At 37.6% G+C, this 17,248-nt stretch overlaps 1 protein-coding gene across 27 annotated transcripts in view; it reads right to left on the bottom strand.

Annotated features, from left to right (window-relative positions):
• Nucleotides 1-17,248, bottom strand: part of EPB41L2 (erythrocyte membrane protein band 4.1 like 2) — a 266,005-nt gene that overhangs the window by 84,090 nt on the left and 164,667 nt on the right. For 9 of the 27 annotated variants that reach the window (XM_033407295.2, XM_033407235.2, XM_033407221.2 and 6 more), the window contains 7 exons: nt 16,691-16,863; nt 12,541-12,713; nt 8,287-8,322; nt 7,973-8,035; nt 5,898-6,044; nt 4,451-4,552; nt 733-900 (listed from right to left, as the gene is read on the bottom strand). In XM_033407295.2, the coding sequence (XP_033263186.1) occupies nt 733-900; nt 4,451-4,552; nt 5,898-6,044; nt 7,973-8,035; nt 8,287-8,322; nt 12,541-12,713; nt 16,691-16,863 (862 nt within the window). Of the gene's footprint in view, nt 1-732; nt 901-4,450; nt 4,553-5,897; nt 6,045-7,972; nt 8,036-8,286; nt 8,323-8,431; nt 10,939-12,540; nt 12,714-16,690; nt 16,864-17,248 lie in introns of those variants that run through there. The other 18 variants (XM_049695672.1, XM_049695675.1, XM_033407332.2 and 15 more) reach the window with 11 other exon arrangements.

Raw genomic sequence — 17,248 nt, 5'->3', positions numbered from 1 at the left:
CATTGCTCAAAATTAATACCATGTAAATCACGTTACTGACAGACCAAGAGAGCCATCCTTCCAAGTTTACTGAAAACCCAGAGGTTTCAGATGTTAAACTGAAAATCTCTGAATCTATTTTGGTAAATGGGTAACATTTAACTGTGCCTACTTATAAACTTCTTTATAAATAAAGATAGCCAGTGATCAGAACATTTCTAAAGGAGACATTTCATTATCATTATTTTTATTACTTAACCTCAAATGGCCAGATGGGTTCTGCCCAAGTTCAGGGAATCCCTTAGGGGTCATTCCAAAAAAATGAAAATAATTATTTCACTGAGTATGGCAAGCACTTCAAATTTTTCCATATAAGCAGGATTTTTAAAATAATAAACCATCAGAAGATGTTTAAAAGACATTTAGGCTTTGAAAACTTTTCTGCAAAAAATAATTAGCTTCTACTTGGTTGAAGGTTTCCCTCCACATAACAACTCAGACTCTGGGCCTTAGTGGTTTAAATGATTCTCTGAAGTTAGGCAGATTGGGGTGGAGGGAAAGGAAGCAAGAGAAACATCCAATCAGTATCTTTTCCTCGAGTCCAAATTCTGTCATTATTTCTTGAATGTTTCTCCAAGGAAGAGTTAATTGCACCAGTGAAAGAACTGGAGGAAGGGCTTCCTTAATACTCAAAAAATAAAAATCACTCTTATACGTGGCTTTTAAAAACAGGGGAAACAAAGTAAAATGCACCTCAGGCAACTGTGAGAAGGGCGAGGAAGAAAGCTTTTCAGAAGGCGCACTGGAGTTCACAACAGTGCCCTCTGCTGTCCAAGTGGTGGCTGAGGTGAAGGAGGCTTTCACGCTATCAGAAAAGCCCTTTTCACTAAACAAAATTGATGTTATCTCCTCTTCTAGGCTCTAGAGAGGTCAGAAAAGGAAGAGCAAAGAGTTAACAATAAGTCAGAACAGACAGCAGTGACCTATTGAAAGGAAAGGTTACGCAAGAAAGAATCACAGAGCAGCATAAATTGAAAGAAAGGCAAGGATTCTGAAAGATTCTGCAGCAGGCGTCTGTGGCCACTGGCCTGAATGACAGCTTTCCACCCTGCTTGAGAATCGTTGATAGCTCTAACCTACAGAAACAAGCTAAAACTCTTTAGTGTCTCACTGAAACTTTATCACAAGCTGAGCATGACCAACCCACTCATCCGTCAAACGCTGCTCTGTATATTCTCAAGGGAGCTTCTCGGCGCAGGCCTTTCTGCATAGAACAGCCTCTTCGGTGGCCCCTGCACTTGCTACACTTATTTCTGTGTTAGAGCTTCGGTGTCCCTAACCCCTTGCCTCCAGTGCCCTTCCCCAGGCACTCTGGGCCTTACCAATCTTGTCATCTCTCTGAGGTCCACTTAATATTCCACGTTTTGTGTATGGCCTTCACTAACCATTTCAGCTCCTACGACCTCTCCCCTGCCCCATACCACTCTGTCTGTATGGAAAGCACTTTGACGGTAACCCACTGAAATTCCCTCAGACATGCTAAATATGCCATGGAATGAAGAAACAGTATCTTTTTTTTTTTTCAACAAGAAACAGGTAAAGAAAAAAAAAACTCTAAAACAGGAAGACAAACTCAGAGGGGGAAACTCTGAGCAATGTGAAAATCATCTATCCCTGAAAGGCTATTAAGGCGAATTTAATCTTCATATTTCTGGCCCTTAAATGACAGTCCTTAATCTGCCTGAGGGCACAACAGGTAAGCTGGGGACTATCCCAGGTACCTAGAATGCCAATGGTTAAGAGTCACCATGAAGCTCCCCCTCACGTCAGATGTGTGCCAGAATTACTTCCTAATAAAACCCACTGCTCAGAGATCTTAAAGATAGATAAATGAATGAATAAATGAATGGCATTCTGGGATGCCCCTTGGGACAGTGCACTAACTGGGGTGAAGGGAAGGTACGACCAGATGAGGAAGGCGAGGTGCGTAAGCACAGTACTCAGGAGAGAAAACCAGCTTCTGGACAATTTCACCTTAATTACAATCTCCAATAATTACATCATCCCTAGGGTCGGGTGGGTGGAGATGGTGTCCTAGCCGGTCAGAGATCACTGGAGAGTTGAAATAAGTGCCATGCATCTAATTATTCAATAAAATATCTCCAAAATTACCTTAAAAGTCCAGCGTATGTAATCTCTACTAGACTCAGGAGCTTCTATATAAAATATAAACTCATATTTTATACAAGTTCAAGTGTGTCATAATTCTCACAATACATAAGAGGATATACAATAGTTATTTGCCTATTAAAGACTAAATGATTTGGTTTCCAATTTTCTGCTCTACTCTCAAAATTATTCATAATGTACTGAAACCATTTTGAAAGTTTCATGTATTGATTTCTAAACAAGAAACTATTACTGTTTTTTTTAATCTATAAAACACATTACAGACATTTGGAAAACTTGGTCAAATTATACTCTTATGCATAATTTTTTATTTTACATTTTTTTAAGGACTGCAATTTAAAGATAATCAGGACACCCTGAAAAATCAAGTAGCAAAATGAAGATGTAACAAAGACAGAAATTTAAAAGACATTCTGTTAAAAGTCAAAACACTCCAGCAGACTTAACTTTCAACTAATAGCAATGATGTGTTATTTGGCGCAGGGCGGATACAGTGTAAGTGGTCAAAAAATGTTTGTTGGGTGAATGGATGACTGCAGTTACAACAGTCCATATGTGTGTTAAGTACGTACGTACGTATTTTCCTGCATGTGCTGGAGAGGAAAAGAATAAGAAAAAAGCAGTAACTTCAAGCGTAGATAAACTGTTTAGGAGCTTAGCAGTGGATAAATTCCAGATTTAAATTTCACATAACATCATTTTAACGTTAACTTCTACAATAACGAATGGATGGTTTTCATTGTACATGGTTTATATTGTACACTCCCCTAAACGATGACATCCAGAAAAAATGATCATTTTAAACACTGTCACCAAAATCCCAAAGTTTCCTACTGCAAGGACATCACTTTAAATTGATCAAATGATGTCATCTGACTCGCTTCTAGGAGGACAGATTTTCAAAACTATGTAATATTTCAAAGCATATGATATTAAAGTCATCATTTTACACGCAAAGTCTGATTGGCTTTGGATTTCAAGCTAACCTTTAAAGTATATAAAGATGTCACTTGGTTTAGCTTTATGACGTTATGTTTCTCATTTGCAGTGTTCCAGAAATATTTCATCTCAACCAGATCTCAGATTCTCTTAGTACAAGGCTTCATCTTCCACTTAATCTGCCTCCCCCACCATCCCACTGTATGTTCTGATGAGTAATACTCTCTACCAACTAACAAAATCAGACTTGGTGGAAGGGAAACACTTCCTCCTTATTCCAATCTGTGCTCTCGTTCCCATCCCCTATAATCCATTCCTCAACCAGCACCAGAGGGGTCTCTGTCATACACGTGGGATTATAGCACTACTCAGCTTAAAGCTCTCCAATAGTTTCCCATCACTCCTATAATTAACTCCAAATTGTTAATACGTTCTTGAAGATCCTGCCAAGATCTGGAGTCTGACCTCTTTGACTTTTCTCAGACCTTGTCATTTGGTCTTTCAGTCCTTTAAATCAATTCCTGTCTTGGGGCTGCATCTGCTCTTCCTTACACATGGAAAAAACTTCACACGTCCACCTCCTTCTCATCACTAAGGCCTCAACTCAAATGCTATCTCTTCCCAAGCCTTCCCAATCACCTTCTAACTCGACAAGTATTTCATCTCCTTAATACTACTTAGCGCTCCAAATTTTCTAGTTACTAATTTGCACGTCTGCTATCTCCTCCACTAGACTCTAAGCATTCTAGTCCCAACAAACAATAAGCTGACCAGCTGGCTAAGCAAAATCACTAGAAATAGAATAACAATGTAAAAGCAACGGAAAGCTAACTTCCCTAGTGATGCCAGATATTTCATATACGCAGGAGCACAGAGAGATCCGAGGGGCTGCCTGCATACACCAAAATCTTTTAGCCCGTTGAAAATCTTAAAAAATAAAAATTCAAAAGGTTTCCAAATGCAATTAGAACGGTAACCTAAATCACACGTAATTCTTTACTCTAACACCACCACGGTGTGCGTTGTACAAACAGTGCATTTTCGTGTGAAATCATGGTTTCCCAACTGCCAGCCACATCCATCAAAATAAGGGGCCATTTATCACCTACATCGGTTGAGATGTCTGCATTTCAAATTGTGGATTTTCAAATAAAGTACTTTTGCAATATGGTGCTTCTCACCTAATGATCCTATGTTTCTATTTTACTTTTTAAGCACTCAAAAGTTTATTTTAAAAAATTTAGGTTGATACACAAGGAAAAAGGAGTATCTTATGGCTGTGGACAGAAATAAAGGAAGAGGGGAAAAAGCAAGAGTAGATCCAAGGATGCAAGGTGAACACCTTGTCTGCCTCCTGGGCTTTCTCTTCAACTGTCCATGCGGCCGCCACCTGATGCTTCTCCGTCATGGATAAAATATCCTTGAAAAGATGGTCTCCTTTGCTCTATTGTTTTAAACAGTAGACATGATCAACAAATAAGACAAGTACAATTACATCTATAGCAACACAGACATAAAACGACTGTGTGGGTCAGCGGAACAAACCAGATGAAGCGGCACATAAAGAGAGGACACAATCCCAGCACGTCATCAGACACTGTTTCCCCAGAAAACACAACGCTCTAGAGTTGATTCTGAAATATGGACATTAATATCTTCAGAAAAGCTGAAAATAAGAATTAAAGTTGTATACAACTTCAGAAGACCCTGCTATGGTGTTTTAAATCTTAATATTGTCAAAAGCTTTTTCAGTTTTTAGCAATCACTTTTGCTCATCTGCTTTAAAGAGCTGTTTTCCTTTCACTGTCACAAACTTAGAAATTTAAAGTAACCAACAGCTTTGCTTTTTAAGAAAAGGTGAATAAAAATAGCCTAAGAATATATAAATCAAACGCCTACAATTTGGTAACATTCAAGTCAGACTAGATAATGAATTTAAGAAGAGAGGGGTGAAAGGAAAAGAGGAAAGAGGAAATTGTAGGGTAACACCTGAACACACTTTTTAAAACTGCGTATTAAATAGAGTATGATCACTATCTCCCTCAGGTAAAATAAACGAGCCCATGAAGTTCTTGGTTGACAACAGGAGAGATGTTGGAGCATCAAAAAGAACAGATATAGATGAGAATGAAGAAATATTTGGAGAACATATTCTAAAGGCAATGCTTATAGTGGTGGCGGAGAGAAATAAACCATGGAAAGAAAAAGAATGAGTTTGGAGAGATGTTATGGATGAAAATGTTCTTAAAGTACTAATCTACATTTCATTACTAAGAAGTTTCAGTATTAAGTTGTATAATTAACATTTTACAAGTTTTCAACAGGGCTCATCAGTCTTTAAAGCTAAATTTAGCTCTTTATCTTCACAGTAATTACCTTAAACCATTCTAAATATGGTCTACATTCCTACATCCCCTTAATCACTAATTCTTTAATTATTAAACAAACTCTCTTATTTCAGAAGTCAATAATTAACTTACTAAATACAATATACATCAGTTTCTAGGTCGCCCTATGTAATAATTCACCACTACCAATTTACTTGAGTAAAATAGTGAAACTATTCTAAAGGTATTTCGAAACCCATACAATTTACCCAAGAACTACGTCAATAAGTATTACACATTATTAATAAATATTTAGTATTTTAAAAATTATTAGCAGTTACATTTTTTTAAAAAAAGGGAACATTTTGTAACGTCTTGAGAATCAACATAATAGATTAGCAACCTAAGTTTTACTGAACAGCTGGATTGAGACATACAGCCAACAAATAGCTAGTGACATACCCCTTGTGTCTGTAGGGACAGAGGTGTGATACGTCGTTTTTCCCATTCATTAGGGCGTGGTTCGGGTGTGGATTCCATAAAATTGCGCTTGAGTTCACTAATGCTAGCCTGGTGTTTCAGTATTTCTTCCTGGGCCTTATCCAGGTCCTAGCAATATGTAACGTAATAAAGGGGAAAAAATCCAAAAGGAAAAAACACAAAAAAAAAAAAAAAAAAAACCCAATAGGATAAAAATAAAAAATGAAACCAAAAAATAAGACAAAGTAAACTTATGATTAAAAAAACATAGTAAAGCAAGAAAAATGCCAAGTCTCAAAAGCCATATCATCACCTAGGAATATGAGTTTGTCCAAATTTGAAAATAAAACCAATGTGCATTTTTTTTATGATTCCTGTCTTAAAGGGTTCTGACTTCTTCTCTGTTTAGAATTGTTTAAGAAATCAGTAGAAGGAGGCTATGGAACTAATACTCAACATGGCCAATAACCCTTCTTTCTAATAGTTGGATTTGAAATGCAGCCCATGACTTTGTTCCTGCAAATTTACCTTTCTGATTAGGGTTACTACTAGAGTTGCACTCTGTAATATAATGAAGCAAGTGAAAATAGAGAAAGGTGGACTCAGAGCCCATTTGGCCTGACAGGAATCCAGTTCAGGATCATCCCAAAAAAAGGGGGTAGGGGGACCAACGGTTGGCTTTTTTCAGGAAATTCAGCAATGGTTTTTAATCCTTATGGAATAAACGGAACAGCTTCCAGAGGCTGCTTCTGTTTGGCCTTTCTCTAAAATAAATGAACGTCATATTGGTTTCACGTACTTGCCAAGCACAAAAGCCACCCACATACCAAACAGTCCTTATAAAAAGATGCGAGGAAAACTACCAGGTCAATTTTCACTGAAATAGGCCCTGACAAATGTCACTTGTGGGGTTTTTTAGATTGGCCCTGAGAAATGATATTTGTGGAAATAAAAGGCAGTATTCAGAAAACAGTTTTAACTGAATTTTAAATGTTTTCTTATATTTCAAAAATCATGGGGCCACCTGTGGATTATAGCTTTCAATCCCACTACTCCCAGAGAAACAGGTCATGCATCTGATTAAATGAGATATTCCATATGCATGCACAAGCATAGTAGCTCATCTATGAGCTGCTATCGCCATTTGCAAAATCTCATGAAAATCTAAAAATCTTTGCATGGCATGGAAAAATGACTGTGGCTTGAGATCAGGCACATTTCTTGCACTTGTTCAAAGCAATGTTATGTATTACACTTCAGAGCATTTTAGTAAGTTATGCAAAAATACATTTCCAACAGTTATCAAAGCTGCTGAAAGCAACCGAACAGATTAGTCAAATTACTGAGGATTGCAGTTCTCCACTGAATACACTGCCATGTACTACCCAAAAAGAAGGGGGAAAAAGAAACAAAAAACCGTTCTCCTGTGACACGGGGAATACGATACATTTTACATTCCTAATTGGGTGGCTAGGTTTTTTTTTCCTCCTCTTTTCTTTCTTACTTTCTTTCATTTATTCTTTCTTTTTAATCAAAACAAACCCATTAATTACCATATTCTCAAATGGAAGATTTTAAGTGGACCACATTCCTAATTGCATGGATTTTGGCACTCTCTCGCACCACCAAAAAAAAAAAAATTGTGGACACAGGGCCAAATGACTTAATGCCAGATCGATGAATATTTGTTCTGGTGAACGTACATTAAGGATGGGATCGTGTTACTTCAGACTCTAAACCCTGGAGATAACCCATTAGGAGAAAATAGGTTTACTTGCAGAACTTCAAGATTAATGAATAAAAAGTTTATTCATTTGATTACACAGAATTTTTTTTTTTTTCCCAGTTGTCACTTTGAGAACTTATAGTAGATATATTCCTACCTAAGCCACTTTAGAAGAACAAAGCTGGACTGGTAACATGCACTCCCAAGGTGAACTTCCCCCATGCATTTCGTGCACTGTGCTTGAAAGGTGCCAGCCAGCCTGTGCGTGACCCCCCGTTCACAGCAGCCTGGCAGCCATTAGGACAGAGTTGTTTTCTTAAATTATACAAACCTCCAACATTAAATTGCTATGTCTGACATAAATATTATCCCCTTCTACTCTCAAGGAATTTTTCTGTGAAATTAAATCACACACAGGGGGGAAAAAGGCAAATAAACATAAGTGTATCAATCAGCAAGCACCAGAAATGACTCAGAGTTGGATAGTCTAAGACATTAAAATAAAAGAAGAATAAAAATCTTAAGAACCTAAAGCCACAGCGAGCAAAACTCACAAATAAACCCTAAAAGTGCTCCACCCCCCGCACAAATGATAATGGCAGGCAGCAGCTACCAGGTATGTAACTTTGGGGGGAAAATATCCACCTCCTCCAGCTGTGTTTCCTCCTCTTCCGTCTTCGCCTGGAAGTCACCCAGCAAGCAGCCGGAGAGAAGGGGAGTATTAGTGGAAATGCTACCATCAGTGCAAAGAAGCTGTATTGAACTTAAATGGGGAACCAGCATTACCAACCTTTACTGTCTGGCCCTCAGAAGATGCAGACTATTAAGCCACTTTGGTCTTTCTTCACCTACAGTGTTGCACAAATGATGGAAATGGTCTTTTGCAAAGGTGGAATGGAGAATGGAAGCTTCACTCTTTCTCAGTCCCTAGATTATGCGCTGCTTTTTAATATGTTTTGACTCAGGAATGAAAACATGAGAGTGTAAAGATGGCATAATTCAATCTGTTCTAACTTGAAACATCTAAATCAACTAGTGGTGAGGGCAAAGTGTCATGATGTAAATTCTGGCTTTCACTTTCTATCAGGGACAAATGTTCACCCTATTATTTAGTTTTTTAACACAGATTTTTTTCCTTGGGGGGAAACTGGTTTAATTTGCTACTTTCATATAAAATGGTGGGTAGTTAAAAACACTCTTATATTTTATAGCCACTTTTCTTTCATAAAATTCTTTAAGCAAGAATACTTTTTCATAGTTGGACAGTTATCTAATGACCCAAAGAATTAACCTGTACATTTAAAACTAACATAAATACTGATGACTACTGACTCATGGAAGGGAATAGCATAAAAGAAAAATATTGGTTCGGATACCAAAGGAAAAGAGTTTAACCTTTACATGTTCATTTATAGCAGGATTATACATATTCTTTTTCTCCTTTACTGTAATAGACAGTGTCAAATCCGAGAGTTCAAAAGTGCTTTTGTTTTTCTTAAACTATTCAAGCATTTTTGAGAGGTAAGCAGGGAACTCAGAGTATCTTTTGATCAGCAGGGAAAAATTAGACACACCCACTCAACAATTTGCTAAGAATCATCTTCCAATTCCTTGGTCAGCACTTAATTCTCGAAAATGTCGTTCTGGCATTCTTCAGGTAACCTTCAGGAATCATGGATTCTCCCACTATGCCTAATTATCTTCACATTTTCCTTTAGATTTGCTCTAAATTTTGTGACTTATTTTACGTATTAATAGTAACCACAGGATATGGGACACTAAGTCCCCAGACCACATTTAGCAAAACAAATCAAAAAGTACTACACATGTAAGCACTGCTTAGTACTGCAGAGGTAGCCCTATATTGGGGCAAAAATCCTCGGATCAAACCAGACACCTAACTTTAAAGAACACTAAGAGGTCCAGTCCAACCTTAGTGCTACAGAGTCTAAATTTTCAAAATACTATGGTTCATTTTTCATACATATTTGTTGAAGAAAAGATAACAGAATAGTATCTTCCTTACAGAATACATGACGGTGACTCTTATATAATATATGATTTTGAGTTAAAAAAAGAAAACAAACTATCTGAACTTCATCTGGGCTCCAAATGCTACAATAATAGGGAGACAAGGAGTTTCTGAGATTAGACCTATGCATGTCAGGAGTAAAGGTCACAGATGCATCCTCAAAAATGCAAGAACAACCTTGGCTTTCTAACAGAGAAATAATAACACTAAGGAATTCTACTAATACATATCGATTACAGTTATGTCCAGTGCATCCTAAGTTCTATATCAAAATAAAGTTTCCATCCTAAAGGAACAGCATTAACATTTATCTGCAAAATGGACAGACCCAAAACAGATTATTAAGGGCAACATAGGTCCCCCTCTCCTTGTTTTTATGGCCTAGTATGGTTCAGGTATTTATAAAATAATCCTACAACTTTGCTCTTAACTTAGAATGTGTGGACCTAGTCAATTAATATCAGTGGAGGGGAAGTCTTTAATTACACTTATTTCTCATGTACTAAAAGGATGTGTGTGAAAGTGTAGAGATCATACTATCTTGAGGTTAACCAGTGATGGAATTTATGCACATGTTTACACTCTACATTACGAAGGGTATAAGATGAAGTGGAGTGTGGTTGACCGCACAGATTTAAAGCTCATGTAGGCGAGCCAGCAACTGCTTCCTCTTCCTCCGTTTTGTCATTCAAGTCACAGTCGTAAGAAACAGTCAAGGAAGCAGCTTTTGCCTCCAGATAGTAGAGGGATAGAGCCAGAGGAAGGGAAAAGGTGAGAGAAAAAGGCACTGACTGAGACGCAGAGAGAAGGAGTCCAAAAATGAGGATGAGGGAGGGAAGGAACAAAGGGGAGGTGATGGGAACACAGTGCTGGATGTCGGTGGGGAGGAAGGAGACCCAGGCCTTGGGGAGGCCATCATCGAGCAGTGAGGGGAAGCGAGGTGGAAAGCGTCTGCAGAAACTGAAGAAGCGCCCAAACTCTGAACCCTTGTGCTCAGCCTCTTTTAGAGGCTTCTCGTGGGCGGGAGGACAGTCAGTCTCAGGAGGGGCTTCAAGAGGATCCAAGCCAGAATCACAAGCCCCCCGCTCTGACGTTTCGCCCGGGGAAGGGAGCTCTAAGCTGTCTAGTGTGATCTGATCGGCCTCCCCAAAGGGGTCTCCCTCCCAAATGTCTGAAAGCAAGTCCATTTCAGGGGCTGGCAATACGTGTGGGGAAAGAGATGAAGCACAGCGGATGAGTGGTGAAGGTGGGCACGTGGAAATAAGCTATTCTCAAAGCAAACCCATGGTTGAATGTGAAATTACACAGCGGATACATTCAAAGGAGAACCGAAAGCAAGAGAGAGAAAGAGGAGAGAAGAAGTGGGTTGTTAGTGAAAACGTTTACTCAGAAGGACTGTATTAACACAGTGTCATTAGAAACTGAATTAAATGATCCATTTATAAGACAGGAAAACTGGACTACTTTTATCACATACAACTTATAGGTAATAGGCTGATTTAATTATTAATTTTCAACTGGTTGCAAACGGATCCTATGCAACTCAAATAGCATTATTAATTTTGAACCTGGTCGCTGACAAACCCTGAACGCATTAGTGAAAAGGCCAGTCGTTTACCAAAAGCAGGCAGAATTTCCCTTGGAATTTAAAAGAACTTTTCTTTTGTATCACATTATCTAGGCAGAATGGAACACAGACTTTCTGAGATTCTCAGCTCTCCTATTTCTGATGTAAGTAGCCACTCCTGGGTGTCTCGGTAGCATAATCATAACCTATCCTGACAACTTTTCAGTTACTGATAGATACCTTGTTTGCTGTGATTCCTGTTATTCTAAACTAATTTTTAATCAAATCCTTTGTGGAATATAATATTCACAAATTTTTTAACAAAGGAATGAAGAGGATCTAATGGCACGTGCTACCAGAAGCATCTGTCCTTGTAGCATAAGACAGGGCCCCCAGGGTGCCCGAGCCCTCCTCTCTGCTGGGGTTGGGGGCTGTCAGTGCAGGAAATCCTGAGACACTGGCAGTTACCTCATCTAGCAAGTTCTTTATAAATTCATGTTGCACATCTTTAAATTTTTCAAAGTTAAAATTTTGAAAACATTATAAATCCACAGGATGATTTCATTTCTTTTTCATGTTTACTTCCAATGTTACCCATTCAGAAGTTGCTTTGTGCAGACATGGAAAAGAGATCTGAAGAACTCAAAGCCACTTCAAATCAACTTCTAAGTGACTATACTTGCCCAAGGTAATATAAAATAACCCCGGCAAGTTTGAAAACACAATATAGATTACTTCTCTGTTCACTATGGTATACACACCAAAGAAGACTGAAAGCAACACACCATCTTCTCACTCAGTATTCAAAAAACAATTACTTAAAACTTTCTTCTTCATCAGTGGTAGATTATTAATGAAAAATCATATTTTTCATAAAGACCACCTTTCTTCTTTTAAAAAATTCAAGTCAATACTACAATAAAATAATCAAGACATAGGCTACACATTAAAATTTACTTGAAAGAAACCAAATATGAATTTCAAATCATCACAGCTTTTATAATTGGGGGCTTAATTAAATAGGATAATTATAAGGATGGACAAGAGACCAATAAATTACTTGCTTGTATTAAGGTAATTTACGCTGAAATATTTTGCTTTGAACACCAACCAGAAGAAGGTTAGAGACTCAGTCCAAACCGGCAAGAGCATACACATATTTGAAAAGTGGGAAATTTTATCAACACAGAACATACAATGGCTGATTTTAAGATAAGTGAGTTCTGAAACAACAAATGCACTAGACAGCCTCTTCTCTAAATACACATTTAAAGCCACGTATTCAACTAATTAACCATACCTTTCCTTCAGTGAGTTGCACGTGTGGGGTTTTAGCTGGGCTTCTAATGTCCCTGCTGCCATCACCATCTTGTACCACAGCAGGGCTCACAGCTCCAGGGCCACGTGCTGAAACCTCCCCAGCAGGGCCAGGAAAATCCTTCGTAAGACTTCGGTCCACACCACCAATCAGAGCTAGTTGAGAATGATCATACAGATTGCTTTAGGACACTTAAGCGATAAAATTTGATGAACGCCCTGCCTTCCCAGATAAACAGGCACCTTATAGACAATTAACAGAAATGGGAACACTGTTTGATCATGAAAATAATGTATCAAATAAACTCATGTTTAAACTTTTAATAAACTCTATAAGTATTCTGAATTGTAACCCAATAAATTAGACCGAGCTCTCAAGTCACAGATTTTTGAAGGATGAGACATTAATCATAGAATTGGCCAGTAGAAGGAGCTCTAAGACCAGAGGAAACACCAGAGTCAGGGTACTGTATCAGAATTACAAGGTGAGCAGTATTTTAATTCTCTGGAGTCTCTTTAATCTTGCCTGAACTTATTTCTGAATCTACCTATTGCAACAAATAATTACCCAGTTATTAAAATGATTTGCTTCAATAAGTTTTAAGAATTCCTCCATAAAGGAACCTTGAATTAGAACACCAGTCGAAACTGCAACAAGACAGTAAGAGTAGATTTTAGAGAATCAACTTCTATGTTTATGCTAATATTTTTCATTTTTTCTAACCTCCCTCCTGAATGCCTCAACTTGACCTACAGTAAGTCTAATACATAGAAACCCTCTGCCTTAGCACATCTGGCCTTATGTGTTCCCTTCGTCTATCCTACAGATGTGCAGGAACATGTATCGTGTTGACATTTCTGTCATAGGGCAGATCAATCCAAGACGGCTTCAAATCTCAACAAGGCAAAGTGAGTAGCAACCGGCAAAAGCCTCTGTCCATCTGTAGTTTCTTCCCCAAAGAAGAAACCATTGAGGTCATTTCACCAGCATAAAACGCGCTTTCCTGACACAGTGTGGCTTGCTCCGGCCCCATGCCCCTAGGGAAGCCCACTGTTTAACTTTAGGCTGCAAGCTCTTGGAGGGCAGAGACTGTGTGTGACCCACCATACTGAACTTGGGCAACACCTAGACCTCTAATCCATGTGTTACTAGAAGCCTCTTAATCCACACCCCTCACCTGCCCGGTCCAAAACTTCCTTCTTCTCAGTCTTGACTTTTTGCCAAATACACTCTCATGCTTGCACCCAGTTACTCAAGTCAGATACCCTGAAGTCTCTTCCTTTACCCCTCAACAACCAGCAAGTCCAATAGAGCCCTTGGATGTATTTCTAAATGTGGCCGCTTGCTTCCATCTCTATTTTACCACCCGGGTCCCTTTTAAGGCTTTCACGGCTCTTAACACTCATACTTTGGAAAGCCCACAGCAAATCATATCAAACATTAAAATGAATTCACATCATACATTAAATATAATTATTTTCTAGGGTTTTAACTTTTAAAAAGATTTTAACAATTTTTCCTTGGAAAGTATGTGAGTAACTCTTTAACCTATGATTATGGTTTCTAAGCGCCCATCATGCATACTCAGAGATTTACTGCAAAATGAGAAACTCTGACCTAGAAATGGCTTCAAATGTAATGATATCAAAATTTTAATGAATATCCAATTTAAAGTTACATAAGGAAGTTGGCAAAATATTGACCCTGCATACTTTTGTTAAACACTTAATGATTTCAGATTGCAGCTAATAATTTTTGTCAGGTCTTAAACCTTCTCATCCTTCAAGTCTCAACTGAAATGGTTCTTCCTCAGATATGCCTTCCTTCCCTGATGACCCAATCTGTAATGCCCGATTATACTTTCCACTTTCAGGAAATCATCAGTTCCCCTGCTCTCACATGCATCTGGGGTGTTAATGCTCTCAATGACTGATTTGCCTCCTTTCTGGCTTGAATAGCAATCTTGGAATCTCACTGTTCTAAAATAGCTATCCTAGATTAATTTTTATTTTGACATTTGCTCTTTAGATATCACACTGATTTTTACCTTCTACATAATCACTAAAAGACTTAACTTGTCAAATCTTAAAGTGAAGAATATTTATGTATTTAAATAGCCTGTTTAAAAACAGGAGAAAGAAAACATAACACATATCAACAACAACAACAAAAGGTATATGGATGGTGTGGTGGGGAAAATAGAGCTCAGTACCAGGTTACAGCCTAGCTTTGCTCTGGGGGAAAAAAAGAACATAAGCCCTATCCAAATAGTTCCCTGTCTGGTCATGTATTGGCATGAAAAGCCTCCTATTTCTCACAACAACACAATAATCCTTTTGAATGGCTGGCCCATCTGATGAATTACAGTGTCCAAAACACAAAAGGAAAAATAATGGATTACTGTGCCATGTTTGTTGCTTTTACTTGTGAAAATCATTGTTTTCAGATATGGACCCACTATAACCCTCTGCGCTAACTGTGCATACAAGATGGTGGGCTTCCTTGAGCACAGTTTATATACCTCAAAGAAAAAGCAGTAGTTTACTGCTCTTTTTAAGCCCTAAAATTCTCAACATGAGAGTTATAAAAACCTCATAGTTTAAAACAAAGGCTAAAAAGGACAGTGTTCCAGAAAGAGGAATGATTTCTCTCAGGCATTAAATGACACTGATCACATTTATTCAGCACTTGTATAAATTCTCTGTGACAAGGGGCAAGACTTGTGAAATATTTACATAACCGGGCACATTTTTTGGATTTACTTGGAAAAAGTACTCAGTTGTTGATGAGCTAAAAGATACTCTGACAACTATCACGCAGTACTAATTCACTAAATTTAAATCACTGCATTTGGGAACGTGGACATTTATTTGAACCACAATTTATGATTCTGTTGCACATTTTTTTCTGTGGTCTCATAAAACTATATGAAAGATTCTCCAGAAGCAAGATTCAATAACTATATGTACCAAAATGCCCACCAACAAAACTTGGGAAGTATCTGTGTGTCTGGCTGGATCTGTTTTCTAAGTTTATTCCAGGAAAAATAGATCAAGGCCAAGGAGTGTCAATTCTTCACTACTGAGAGAAGATTTTTATCTATTAGCATATCCAATCTGTTCAGTTCAGCTGATTATCTGAAACATAAGTTGTTCAAGTTCGTATTTCAGAAAGATATCAGTAATAACAATCAAAACCAGGTTTTTGCTGATAAACAGTAGTAAAATAGAAAATTTCCAATTTAGCATTACTACTTTTGTGTATATGTTTTGAGATTCATCAGCCAAAAAATGTTGGAGAACTACTTCTGGTAGAAAGGTATCCATACCAATTACTTGCTATTAGGTAGAAAGAAAAAAAAATTTTAAAGCATTCTAATATAAAATTAACCTCAGCTCTTTTATAGGAAATCTGCTATTAACCCAAAATTAGACAGGTAATAAGATATATATATAAAATGAAGGGAAGCAACATCAATTTATTTCCATGTGTAATTTATTTAAAAACTACATATATGTAGCTAAATGAGAATTCTAATAGAAAAAAGTTATACATGTCTCCCCTTGGATGTAAGAACAGATGAACACACTATATTTCCTTTTTGTTAAGCACTGTATTTAAACTAATCCTTGGAAGCTGTGAATGGTTTCCGGTATGCTAGAATGTCTGTTAAGCTTTAGTAAGGGTTTTTAAATTCAAAAATGTGATGATGCAATGGATGTTTTACGTTCCTTTGAATAAAAGTTCTATATATGCTATCACACCAAAACCCCTTGGAATTACATGTTTGCCATTACTTAACAAGTTCAAGAAATTAAGTCACATAACATATATCACAATTAAGTCAGACCAGTAAAAACATCTGTCCAACATCTCATCGACAAGAACTCAACTGATATTTGTGTGTATTTACAGTGCCAAGAAAATTTACGTTCAGAATGACAACTTCAAAACACTATAAAATTATTTTCTTATGAGTGTAAGTAATAGTATTTTATTTACTCAGGAAAAAAGAATGGTTCTCCCTCTAGGGTATTTCTGGGGATCTTATTAATAAGTAGATCAACATTTTCTGATCCCACTGGATTAGAGAAAGATTAATGGAATCCAGAATCCTAATAAGTGTGTTTACCTCCATCTAGGCTCCTGGAGACCTGCTTACTAGAAGTGCGTTCAAAGTGCGGTGCCGGCCTATCAATGAGGGTGCTGGCCTGGCGGGTCTGCGCTTGGGTACGGCCGCTGTAGCGGAATTTGGACCCCAAGGTCAGGAACCTGGCCTTTGGTGGCTGCTCTGGAGACACAAGCCTGTGGTGGAAAAAGGGAACAAAATCAGACTTTATGGATTTTTTTTTTTAACTTTGAAACTATATATTTTAATATCTCATTTCATTAAGTATGATTATTTGGTCCAAAAAATGCTGCCTAAACTTCCTAATAAAAATCAACATTATTTATAAACCCTCCTATATACAGAGCTTTATGATAATGATAAGATGAATAAATCCTCATTCACATATTCATGAATAATGTTTTCCTCAACCAGAGCAAAAACGCAGCTGTTTTCAGTGTATATCAAAGGTTATTTATTTGTATTAACTTAAATCATTTATATAAACACATATGTCTGAATTCTTGCTCCAAGCCAGAAGTGCCAAGTAGCAATCCATTGCCATTAGTAATTCTTAATATT

This window comes from Orcinus orca, chromosome 12 (assembly GCF_937001465.1).
Source record: "Orcinus orca chromosome 12, mOrcOrc1.1, whole genome shotgun sequence".
NCBI lineage: Eukaryota > Metazoa > Chordata > Mammalia > Artiodactyla > Delphinidae > Orcinus > Orcinus orca.
This window is presented reverse-complemented; position numbering and strand designations above follow the sequence as displayed.